This window comes from Symphalangus syndactylus, chromosome 17 (genome assembly GCF_028878055.3).
Source record: "Symphalangus syndactylus isolate Jambi chromosome 17, NHGRI_mSymSyn1-v2.1_pri, whole genome shotgun sequence".
Lineage (NCBI taxonomy): Eukaryota > Metazoa > Chordata > Mammalia > Primates > Hylobatidae > Symphalangus > Symphalangus syndactylus.
In genome coordinates, this window is record NC_072439.2 from 52,704,769 (window position 1) to 52,717,851 (window position 13,083).

General features: G+C 42.9%; 1 protein-coding gene across 1 annotated transcript; it reads left to right on the plus strand.

The window, feature by feature from the left end:
* The first annotated feature begins 310 nt into the window (after window positions 1-310).
* LOC134732829 (uncharacterized) lies at window positions 311-4,116 on the plus strand. The gene is made up of 4 exons (XM_063619958.1): window positions 311-415; window positions 2,336-2,360; window positions 2,574-3,068; window positions 3,923-4,116. Exons 1-4 carry the CDS (start codon window positions 311-313, stop codon window positions 4,114-4,116), a joined length of 819 nt encoding a protein of 272 aa, XP_063476028.1.
* The last annotated feature ends 8,967 nt before the right edge of the window (window positions 4,117-13,083 follow it).

Below are 13,083 nucleotides of genomic sequence, written 5' to 3' on the forward strand. Positions count from 1 at the left end.
TCCTCAGAGTCTACCTCCCTACCCCAGCATCCCCTCCACTCCTTCCCCAACTAATAAGGACCCCCCCTTCAACCCAAATGGTCCAAAAAGAGATAGACAAAGGGGTAAACAATGAACCAAAGAGTACCAATATTCCCCAATTATGCCCCCTCCAAGCAGTGGGAGGAGGAAAATTCGGCCCAGCCAGAATGCATGTACCTTTTTCTCTCTCAGACTTGAAGCAAATTAAAACAGACCTAGGTAAATTCTCAGATAACCCTGATGTCTATACTGATGTTTTATAAGGGTTAGGACAATCCTTTGATCTGACATGGAGACATATAATGTTACTGCTAAATCAGACACTAACCCAAATGAGAAAAGTGCCACCATAACTGCAGCCCGAGAGATTGGCATTCTCTGGTATCTCAGTCAGGTCAGTGATAGGATGACAACAAAGAAAAGAGAACGATTCCCCACAGGCATGCAGGCAGTTCCCAGTGTAGACCCTCGTTGGGACACAAAATCAGAACATGGAGATTGGTGCCGCAGACATTTGCTAACTTATGTGCTAGAAGGACTAAGGAAAACTAAGAAGAAGCCTATGAATTATTCAATGATGTCCACTATAACACAAGGAAAGGAAGAAAATCCTACTGCCTTTCTGGAGAGACTAAGGGAGGCATTGAGGAAGCATACCTCTCTGTCACCTGACTCTGTTGAAGGCCAACTAATCTTAAAGGATACGTTTTTCACTCAGTCAGCTGCAGACATTAGAAAAGAACTTCAAAAGTCCACCTTAGGCCCAGAGAAAAACTTAGAAACCCTATTGAACTTGGCAACCTCAGTTTTTTATAATAGAGATCAGGAGGAGCAGGCGGAATGGGACAAACGGGATAAAAAAAGGCCACCACTTTAGTCGTGGCCCTCAGGCAAGCGGACTTTGGAGGCTCTGGAAAAGGGAAAAGCTGGGCAAATCAAATGCCTAATAGGGCTTGCTTCCAGTGCAGTCTACAAGGACACTTTAAAAAGATTGTCCAAATAGCAATAAGCCACCCCCTCGTCCATGCCCCTTATGTCAACGGAATCACTGGAAGGCCCACTGCCCCAGGGAATGAAGGTCCTCTGAGTCAGAAGCCACTAACCAGATGATCCAGCAGCAGGACTGAGGGTGCCTGGGGCAAGCGCCAGCCCATGCCGTCAACCTCACAGAGCCCCAGGTATGCTTGACCATTGAGGGTCACGTGGTTAACTGTCTCCTGGACACTGGCGTGGGCTTCTCAGTCTTACTCTCCTGTCCTGGACAACTGTCCTCCAGATCTGTCACTATCTGAGGGGTCCTAGGACAGCCAGTCACTAGATATTTCTCCCAGCCACTAAGTTGTGACTGGGGAACTTTACTCTTTTCACATGCTTTTCTAATTATGCCTAAAAGCCCCACTCCCTTGTTAAGGAGAGACATTCTAGCAAAAGCAGGAGCCATTATACAACTGAACATAGGAGAAGGAACACCCGTTTGTTGTCCCCTGCTTGAGGAAGGAATTAATCTTGAAGTCTGGGCAACAGAAGGACAGAATGGATGAGCAAAGAATGCCCATCCCATTCAAATTAAACTAAAGGATTCTGCCTCCTTTCCCTACCAAAGGCAGCATCCCCTTAGACCCGAGGCTCAACAAGGACTCCAAAAGATTGTTAAGGACCTAAAAGCCCAAGGCCTAGTAAAACCATGCAATAGCCCCTGCAATGCTCCAATTTTAGGAGTGCAGAAACCCAATGGACAGTGGAGGTTAGTGCAAGATCTCAGGATTATCAGTGAGGTCGTCGTTCCTCCATACCCAGCTGTACCTAACCCTTATACTGTGCTTTCCCAAATACCAGAGGAAGCAGAGTGGTTTACAGTCCTGGACCTTCAGGATGCCTTTTTCTGCATCCCTGTACATCTTGACTCTCAATTCTTGTTTGCCTTTGAAGATTCTTTGAACCCAACATCTCAACTCACCTGGATTGTTTTACCCCAAGGGTTCAGGGATAGCCCCCATCTATTTGGCCAGGCATTAGCCCAAGACTTGAGCCAGTTCTCATACCTGGGCACTCTTGTCCTTCGATACATGGATGATTTACTTTTAGCTGCCCGTTCAGAAACCTTGTGCCATCAAGCTACCTGAGCGCTCTTAAATTTCCTTGCCACCTGTGGTTTCCAAACTGAAGGGTCAGCTCTGCTCACAGCAGGCTAAATACTTAGGGCTAAAATTATCCAAAGGTACCAGGGCCCTCCGTGAGGAATGTATCCAGCCTATACTGGCTTATCCTCATCCCAAAACCCTAAAGTGACTAAGAGGGTTCTTTGGCATAACAGGTTTCTGCTGAATATGGATTCCCAGGTATGGCAAAATAGCCAGGCCATTATATACACTAATTAAGGAAACTCAGAAAGCCAATACCCATTTAGTAAGATGGACACCTGAAGCAGAATCGGCTTTCTAGGCCCTAAAGAAGGCCCTAACCCAAGCTACGTGTTAACCTTGCCAATGGGGCAAGACTTTTCTTTATATGTCACAGATAAAACAGGAATAGCTCTAGGAGTCCTTATATAGGTCTGAGGGACGAGCTTGCAACCGTGGCATACCTGAGTAAGGAAATTGATGCAGTGGCAAAGAGTTGGCCTCATTGTTTACAGGTAGTGGTGGCAGTAGCAGTCTTAGTATCTGAAGCAGTTAAAATAATACAGGGAAGAGATCTTACTGTGTGGACATCTCATGATGTGAACGGCATACTCACTGCTAAAGGAGACTTGTGGCTGTCAGACAACCATTTACTTAAATATCAGGCTCTATTACTTGAAAGGCCAGTGCTGCAAATGTGCACTTGTGCAACTCTTAACCCAGCCACATTTCTTCCAGACAATGAAGAAAAGATAGAACATAACTATCAACAAGTAATTGCTCAAACCTACACCACTCGAGGGGACCTTCTAGAGGTTCCCTTGACTGATCCCGACCTCAACTTGTATACTGATGGAAGTTCCTTTGTAGAAAAAGGACTTCGAAAAGCAGGGTATACAGTGGTCAGTGATAATGGAATACTTGAAAGTAATTCTCTCACTCCAGGAACTAGTGCTCAGCTAGCAGAACTAATAGCCCTCACTCGGGCACTAGAATTAGGAGAAGGAAAAAGGGTAAATATATATACAGACTCTAAGTATGCTTGCCTACATGCCCATACAACAATATGGAAAGAAAAGGAATTCCTAACTTCTGAAGGAACATCTGTCAAACATCAGGAAGCCATTAAGAGATTATTATTGGTGGTACAGAAACCTAAAGAGGTGACAGTCTTACACTGCCAGGGTCACCCAGCTACTCGGAGAGGCTGAGGCAGGAGAATGGCGTGAACCCGGGAGGCGGAGCTTGCAGTGAGCCGAGATTGCGCCACTGCACTCCAGCCTGGGTGACAGAGCGAGACTACGTCTCAAAAAAAAAAGAAAAGGAAAGGGAAATAGAAGGGAACCACCAAGTAGATATTGAAACAACAAGAGCCACAAGGCAGGACCCTCCATTAAAAATGCTTATAGAAGGACCCCTAGTATGGGGTAATACCCTCCAGGAAACCAAGCCCCAATACTCAGCAGGAGAAATAGAATGGGGAACCTCAAGAGCACATAGTTTCCTCCCCTCAGGATGGCTAGCCACCCAAGAAGGGAAAATACTTTTGCCTGCAGCTAACCAATGGAAATTACTTAAAACCCTTCCTCAAACCTTTTACTTAGGCATTGATAGAACCCATCAGATGGCCAAATCATTATTTATGGGACCAGGCCTTTTCAAAACTATCAAGCAGATAGTCAGGGCCTGCAAAGTGTGCCAAAGAAATAATCCTGTGCACTGCAGGCCATACATTTCAATCCCTGTATCTTTAACTGCCTTGTTAAGTTTGTCTCTTCCAGAATCAAAGCTGGAATTGTTGGAAATTGTTCTTCAAATGGAGCCCCAGATGCAGTCCATGACTAAGATCTACCACAGACCCCTGGACCAGCCTGCTAGCCCATGCTCCAATGTTAATGTCATCGAAGGCACCCCTCCCAAGGAAATCTCAATTGCACAACCCCTATTACACCCCAACTCAGCAAGAAGCAGTTAGAGTGGTCATTGGCCAACCTCCCCAACAGCACTTGGGTTTTCCTGTTGAGAGGGGGGACTAAGAGACAGGACTAGCTGGATTTCCTAGGTCGACTAAGAATCCCTAAGCCTAGCTGGGAAGGTGACCGCTTCCACCTTTAAACATGGGACTTACAACTTAGCTCACACCTGACCAATCAGGTAGTAAAGAGAGCTCACTAAAATGCTAATTAGGCAAAAACAGGAGGTAAAGAAATAGCCAATCATCTATTGCCTGAGAGCACAGCAGGAGGGACAATGATCGGGATATAAACCCAGGCATTCGAGCTGGCAATGGCTACCCTCTTTGGGTCCCCTCCCTTTGTATGGGAGCTCTGTTTTCATTCTATTAAATCTTGCAACTGCTGGAAAAAAAAAAAAAAAGTCCAATAGAAAAACAAGCACACGACCTGAACAAACACTTTCACAAAGAAGAGAGCAAAATGACCAAAAACATATGAAAAGGTGCTCAAATTTATTAGTCATCAGAGAAATGCAAATTGAAGCCACAATGTGTTGTATCACAATGTGATACAATATACCCACCAGAATAGCCAAGATGCAGGCAATAATGTGGAACAATGGAAAACCCTCACATACTTTCAGGTAGTTTAAATAGGTATAAATAGCCTTCCAACATGTGCTAATTTATGACCACAATATTTCTTCTCTACTCACTTTCACTAGATTGTGCAACCCTTCCCCCGCCCCCATACGTATCAAGTATTTCAAGACAAATATCAGAGTGTTAAGTTCTATTCGGGTCTAAAATTGTATCCATGTGAGAGATGTTAATGGGTTAAGGAACTGGGGTTGTGTGGACACCTAGCCACTGGCTGGTGAGCATTCCCTTTTTTTTTTTCCCTGCTCTGTGATACATTTCTAAGAAAATCAGAGTCTGATTTTAATCCTGAGGCTGTGGTATTTTCTATAGTAGGAGTGAGCAATCTTAAAGCAAGTGGGTCTGCAAGCCAGCTGGGGCAGCACCACAAATCCAGAAACTTCTATGTGTGGCTTCAGACATCTCTATGGTTTCCACCTGGCTGACTTCCTAGCCCTCTGTTTGCATGCGCTCCTGTGCCTCTTACAGCCTGCTGCTGGTTTGGGATTCGGATGTTGGCTCTTGCAACTAGACTCTCACTTGCCTGCTGCCTGCTCCAGGCTCTGCCTCAGCCTTAGCTCTGCCTTTCAGGCATCATCATCATCTATGCGTAACTCCAAAGTACTGGGCATGGAAAATCAAAGCAGGACTAGGAGTGTTCACACTGAGGTGTGGTCAGATATTTCGTGGGGTAGGAGGGCAGGAGGAGAGCTTAATCAGGGCACAGAGGTCAAGGTAGCTGAAGTGAACATTCTTGTCAGCCCAATATCTGGTCACTTTTCTTGTAACAACACACTGATTAAAGGAAATGTTGCTTCTGCTCTCTCAGTTAATATGATTTGGATAAAGCTAAATCCATCCCCAGTTCCAGGATGCTGAGGTGACTACAGACTGGCCAAACAGAACATTATGTTTCCCTGGCCACAGAAATGGATGCAGGCATGGCCATATGACTCAGAGCCTTGGTAATATAGTCTGGGGAGAATTGCTTTTCCTTCAGGGAAGTCTGAGAAGAGAGAATGAAAGTGTAGGATTTGGCAAGTAGGCATGGCCATCTTGCTGGTAGGAATGGATACTTGCCTTAGAAAGAAGACAAACTGCAGAACAGAGACAGAAGAGAGACCAGGCCCCAATGACAATGTTGGAACTCCTCAGTCCATCTGTGTGGAAAGGCAGGACTACCCCCAGACTTGTCAATTATGTGAGTCAACTAATGTTCTTTTTGTTTAAGCCAATTCGAATCGGGTTTCTGCTACCAAATAAATCTAATTCCACAGGCAGGACTATCAGGGGTTTTCAAAAATACTTTCTGTAGGAAGGCATGGATTCAAGGAAGGCATCTGAGGCAGCACCATGAGTGAGAAAGGAGATAAAGTGGCCAGAACCATGGGCCCTGACTCTGCTTTATCCACATCAGCTTTGTGTGTATCTGTTGTGCATGTTGGGATTCCACATGAAATTTCATGTGAAAACTAGATTTTGCTACTAAAAAATTTGCAAACCCACTGGGTGAGATAACTGAGGAACAAGAAGAAGAAACACCAGAATGTGATTTTTTTTCTCAGAAAGAAGTCTATTTTTCTTATTTACCTGTTGTGTAACATTTTAATGACAGCTTCCCAATACTTAAAGGCTTTTCTGATGTGATTGGTGGTGATAGTAACTACTGTGAGTTTTTTGATATTATACTATAAAATATGATGATTTAATTTTCATAATACATTGAATCAATATACTTCAAATGACTAATGCATGGGGACGATCCATTCAAAGTGTAAGATACACCAATGGATTTTAATGAAACAGATTTGAAAAGTTCACTGATACAGTTTCAGGTTCTACTTTGCGACTAACCCTTAATACATTACCCCTTGTAGAGTTTTGGTGTAGTATCAAAGAAGAATAGCCACAAAGTTATCAAAATTCCTCCTCCCTTTTTCAACTAAATATATATATGAAGTTAACTTTTCTTCATATATTTCAGCCTAAACAATGTATCACAACAGATTGAATGCAGAGGCAGATATGAGAATACAGCTGTCTCATATTAAGCTGGCCATTAAACAAATGTACAGAAATGTAAAATAATGCCACTCTTTTTCCTATTTTTTTCTTGGAAAATATAATTGTTTTCCATAAAATACTATTTTAGATAAATATATAATAGGTTTTGTTGTTATTTTAAATAAATAGATAAATACTTAAGCAATTTTTCAGTTTTAATTTCTAATAGGATAAATATTAACAGGTGTGACCCAGATAAACCAAAATGCTTTGAGGTCCTTAAGTTTTAGGTGCATAAAGGGGTCCTGAGATAAAAAAGTTTAAGAACCACAAGACTAGTGGATAGTTAGGTATTTAACACATAAGCATACAAATAGGGATATAATTGTAAACCTGGGTGTATTAGTCCATTTTCATACTACTATGAAGAAATATCTGCATCTGAGTAATTTATAAAGAAAAAGAGGTATAATGGATTCAGTTACACATGGCTGGGGAGGTCTCACAATCATGGCATAAGGCGAAGGAGGGGAAATGACACATCTTAAGTGGTGGCAGCAGGCAAGAGAGTGTGTGCAGAAGTGCCCTTTATAAAACCATCAGATTGGCTGGGTGAGTTGGCTTGTGCCTGTAATCCCAGCACTTTGGGAGACCGAGGCAGGCAGATCACCTGAGGTTGGGAGTTTGAGACCAGCCTGACCAACATGGAGAAACCCCATCTCAACTAAAAATACAAAATTAGGCAGTTGTGGTGGCGCATGCCTGTAATTCCAGCTACTCAGGAGGCTGAGGCAGGAGAATCGCTTGAACCCGGGAGGCAGAGGTTGCCGTGAGCCAAGATTGCGCCTTGCACTCCAGCCTGGGAAACGAGAGTGAAACTCCATCTCAAAAAACAGACCAAAAAAACCATCAGATCTTGTGAGACTTATTCACTATCATGAGAACAGCATGGGAAAACCCACCCCCATGATTCAATTACCTCCTGCCGGGTCCCTCCCAAAACATGTGGGGATTATGGGAGCTATAATTCATGATGAGATTTGGGGGGGACACAGCCAAACGATATCACTCAATGAGTGATATAAAGGAAAAGAACAAGGTGCTAAGAGAGATGAACCAGGAGACCTAATTTAGATGGGGGATGGTGTCAGAGATGGTACTACTGAAGAAGTGGTTTTTAAGCTGATCTGAAGCAGGAGATGGGGGTAAAGATTGTTGTGGGCAGTGGGAACAGCAGGAAAAAGCCCCCGAAGTGGGGACAAGCTTGGTTTGGGTGGAGCATGGTGGTGAGAGGAGAGTGGCATGAGAGGAGTCTGGCAGGAGATGCAGCAGGGGCTAAACCTTGCAGGCTCTTGTAAATCATGTGAAGATTTTGGCATTTTTGTCCTAAGTGCATAGAAATGATCATAATATGAATTACTCTAATATAATTCATCAGGCTTGAATTTTTTAAAGATAAAATAATCAGGATTCAATTTTTTTTTTTTTTTAAAGATAATTGATTGCTGTGTGGTGCTGTGTGGAAAAGGGATTGGAAGGGGACAAGAGAGAAGGTGAGGAGAGCAGTCGGACGGCTATTGTAATAGTCCAGGTGAGAGATAGTGGTACCTGTATCATGGAGACAGCAGTGCAAATAGAGCTATTTCAGAGCTATTAATACCACTTACAGGTTTTGCTGCTGCATTGGAGTGGAAGAGGGGATGACTCCTAGGTCAGAGCAATCCTATACGCTATGCTTAGTGACACCAATCCTAAGTATCACCAAAACTAAATACCCCTTACATCAATCTGTATAAATATTTTAGGTTTGTAGGCGTGTGTGCCTATGTATATGCATGTGATTAAATTGCCCACGTTTACTTTTATAATTATGTGGTTATGAAATTGAAAAAGTCACTCTCATAGCACCACCTTGTGGACAGTAATAAAAAGAGAGAGTGTGTGTGTGTGTGCGCGCGCGCGCGCACGCACGCGTTGTTGGATTCAGTCACTAGGAGAAAACACAATACAAGTTCTCCAGAAAGTTTACCAGTTATCAGCCACCCGAAGTCCTTCTTGGAAGGAGAGGGGATAGGAATACATTCGGAAGAGTTAAAGTTAAACTGACTATTCTGAAAATAACAGGTTAAATTCATTCAAACTAGATCCTCTCTGGTTGATTTTAACATAGTCATTGACTAAAAGTATCATTTATTCAGATAGCCCCTGACAACCCATAATAATACTTTTTGTTTTTCTGCCGAAATATGCTTTTTCAGTGCATTTACCACTTATCTTCATGAGATTACGGGAAGCATTTTTGTATAAATATCAAGCCTGATGGAAATGGATTTATCTTAATTCCTCACTTAAGTTCTGAACTCACCTAGAATTGCATCCTCTGAGACTGGGCTTTTCTTTTTTCTTTTTTCTTTCTTTCTTTTTTTTTTTTGAGACGGAGTCTCACTCTGTCGCCCAGGCTGGAGTGCAGTGGTGCGATCTGGGCTCACTGCAACCTCTGCCTCCCGGGTTCAAGCAATTCTCTTCCTCAGCCTCCCGAGTAGCTGGGATTACAGGTGCCCACCACCACGCCTGGCTAATTTTTGTATTTTTAGCAGAGACGGGGTTTCACCATCTTGGCCAGGCTGGTCTTGAACTCCTGACCGCATGATCCACCCGCCTCGGCCTCCCAAAGTGCTGGGATTACAGATGTGAGCCACTGCGACCAGCCCTTCTTTTTCCTTTTTTTTTTTTTTTTTGAGACTGGGCTTTTCTTGCCGCCATCTTGAATCTGTTGCGCTTTTTTTCTTGCTGGCGTCATTTTCCTCACACTTTAGCTCATCATTCTATCCTATTCTATTGCTCTGGATTTCTCAGGAGACCTCTTTCCTTCACAAGACTGGCTTATCTAGGTGTTAGAAAGTGTCTCTACATGTGAAGCAGATCCCTCTCTTAATTTCCCAAACAAAGCACAGGGAATATCAGGCTAGAATGTTTAACATCTTAAACACAAAGGAATTACAATGCAGGAAAACCTAAAATGTTACTTCTCCTGATCGTGTCTTTGCTTTAAAAAGCCCCTTGGACTTCTGACAACTTGCAGTTCTCTGCCACTTGGCTGTGTTCCCTAAATGTTGGTCCAGGCCCTGTGCAAGGCTCCCAGCTCTGGCAGCGGCATTGGGGTGGGGAGAGCCTTTCTTCCCTCTCCTTAGGCCTACTCCTTCCTGCTCCCACGATGATTGACAGAAGAAATGCCTGCCCTTACGTACAGGGCATGGTTTCTAGACACAGTTCAATTCTCATTTTTCTCCTCTGTCTCTGGCTGTTTTTTCTGCGCCTGCTTTCCAGGCTCTTCCCATGCTGCCTGACTGCTGACACGGGAATTCCTCAGGGCTCAGCATTAGGCCCAGCTATCTTCTTGCTTCATACTCTCCTTAGGCAGTCTTACCCCAGGCCACCATGTTACTTACCCTTAGTGACTCCCAGGTGTATTTATTTCTCTGGTCCAAACCTCTCCATTGATTTCCAGATCCTTATTTCTGATCCATTAATCTACCTTTCCACTTGAATGTTTCATGTCTAAGACTAGATGTGTGATTTCTTGCCCTCAAAATCTGGTGTGCTTTGAGTGTTTCCAAGTTCTGTGAAGGCACAGCCTTCCATCCAGTTATGAAATCAGAAACCTAGAAGTCATCCTTGATCCTTATTTCTTTCTTCCTCATCTCCCTCCCCATGCAACCTATTACAGCCTTCTCCATTTTACCTACCAAGAGGTGTCTCCTGAGAGGCCCACTTCGGTCTACTTTAATTGCCTCCACTCTGTTTTGACCATCTCTTGTCCACACCACTGCCTAACTAACTAGTTTCCGCATGCCTAACTAGTCTCCACATGCACCTGGGGCTCTCTCCAATCCACGTTCTACTCTGAGGCATGTGTTCAAAATGCAAATCTTACCAGGCCACTTAAAACCTTTCCAAGGTTTCTCACACCTCATAGTCTACACTGCCTTGCGGCCGCCCCACCTTTTGCTCCAGCTGCTTCACCACCACTCCCAGCCCCACAGGCTTTTCTGTTCCTCAGGCGCATTCACCACAGGGCTTCACATCTGCTCGCCCCTCTTCCCCTTACCCTGTTATCTCTATGCAGCCTTCTTACTTCAGCTAACCATCTCTTCCTCAGAGATGCCTTTTCCTTTTCTTTCAGTTCTTTATTATAAGATTGACACACCCAAAATCTCTTCCCTTAGTTTTCAAGTTTATCTTTATTAAAGTGCTTGTTGATTAATTGCCATCTCCTCAGAAGAGCCTAAGTTTCATAAGAAAAGAGGGTGTGCCACATCTGATTTTGCTCGCTGTGCTGATTTTCCCCAGCGTCCAGCATAGTGCCTGGCACATAGAGCATGTTAAAAAACATTGAATGGCCAGGCACGGTAGCTCATGCCTGTAATCCCAGCACTTTGGGAGGCCAAGCGGGTGGATCACTTGAGGTCATGAGTTAAAGACCAACCTGGTCAACATGGTGAAACCCCATTTCTACCAAAAAATACAAAAAAATTAGCCAGCTTGATGGTGTGCACCTGTAGTCCCAGCTACTTGGGAGGCTGAGGCACAAGAATTGCTTGAACCTGGGAGGTGGAGGTTGCAGTGAGCCAAGATCACACCAGTGCTCTCCAGCCTGGGCGACAGAGTGAGACTCCATCTCAAAAATAAAAATAAAAATAAAAATAAAATAAAAAACATTGAATGAATGATTATGTCTCTAAGGCCCTGACAAGGGAATTACAACCATTAACAGAAAATGCAGGCCCAGGTGTGGCTGAAGAGTGCCCACAGCCTGGACAGCTCAGGACCAGTCTCAGCCAGTTGCTATTCATGGTTATTTCCACAGTGTGAAGTGAAGGGAATCTCAGGCCTCCCCCACCCTGGCCTGCTCCTACAGGTCTTGTGACATTGGTGAGAATGTTCTTGGAAAAATGATTCACACATCTTGTCTAAGAGCAAACAATAATTTGGGGAAATGTTCCAGTCTAAGTTGATATTCGAAAGAGGAAAATAGTTGCCATCTCCTCGAGGGTTCATTCCCACTAAAGACACAGTTAGTTTAGATGACTATTCAGAAAAATTAATATCCCCATCTTCAAGCAAACAGCTTTCTTCTGCTTTATATTTGAGAAGCTGAAAAAAAAGTCATTTTTCTCAAAACAAAGTTTAAAAGTGAACTAATGGCTCTGAGAAACTTCCAGTTATTTTTAAATAACATGTCTCTACTCTGAAGAAAAAAAAATCAAGTATTACCGGTTACCCTGTTTATAAGATAAAATAACTTATTTTCACTGAACATTGACATAGAAAGTAATTAATAGTTTTATATATCAAAATTATACTTTTACATCTAAAACATAGGTACTTAATCTTTCCTCCATTATTTTTCTTATTTATAGACTTGTTCCAGGAATAATTTAACCCAAATTACAACACCATATAAAATATGGCAAACTAACATAAATTATAAACAAATTAAAAATTCAAAGGAGGAATAAGGGAAGGAACATAAAATGGATACAAGAATGAGGTCAATTTAAAAATTGGCTTTTGTAAGGACCGATACCACTACCCAACAGTCATCCTGCTTTTCTTCCTTCTACAAAACCCTGATTTTGTTCTAATATCAAGTGCCCTGTTCTCAGACTCAGAGGATGAACCATGATTGATCTGAGTCATGGATTCCCTAGCTAGACAATTCTTGTTAAAAGGAATATCTTTATTGTTTGCGACTTTTAGTGAGATCTCTTACTTGCAACTGAGCAGTTCCTTACTAATGCACTGGTGTGTTTTTTAATTCGGCTCTAGCAGTCAACTCCAAAAGAGACATTCAGTAAGAAACAATGTGGTGTCCATAAAACAAAAAAACAGGCCCGCACCTCAGGAAAAGCACAATATAAGTAAGATTAAGACCACATAAGCCCAAAGTCTGTAGGGATCCACTTATTTGTCAGGTGTATAAAATCCCCAGTGAAAACACCAATGATAAAGATACTATAATCCGCAATCCAAGCCAAATTGCCTTTCTCTTCTGACATAATTTATTATTCACCTTGAAGTTTCATTTTCTACATGGTCCTTAAGTTAAAACATTATTCTTTGAGCCAAATGCAAATGCATTTAATAAATGAATTTGAATGAATGCAGAAAGATTGTTCTTTGGAAACTAACCTTCGGATTGTGCATATAGAGCCCTAAGTCTGTGAGGTGGCAGATTAGCGGGGTGGCTGGCGGTGTCTACATTATTCTCGTGTACTTCTTTTAGAAGGAGTATGTGTTTACTCTGTGCATCTCTTCAGAAAGAACATAGGCATTTAACAGGAC

What these genes read in the sequence shown, in the direction of transcription:
- LOC134732829 (XM_063619958.1), top strand. Translation starts at nt 311, where the DNA reads ATGGAGACATATAATGTTACTGCTAAATCAGACACTAACCCAAATGAG. An exon ending in TTCTCTGGTATCTCAGTCAG is followed by an intron (nt 416 to 2,335) that starts GTCAGTGATAGG and finishes TTGGCATAACAG; the next exon opens with GTTTCTGCTGAATATGGATT. An exon ending in TGCTGAATATGGATTCCCAG is followed by an intron (nt 2,361 to 2,573) that starts GTATGGCAAAAT and finishes GTCCTTATATAG; the next exon opens with GTCTGAGGGACGAGCTTGCA.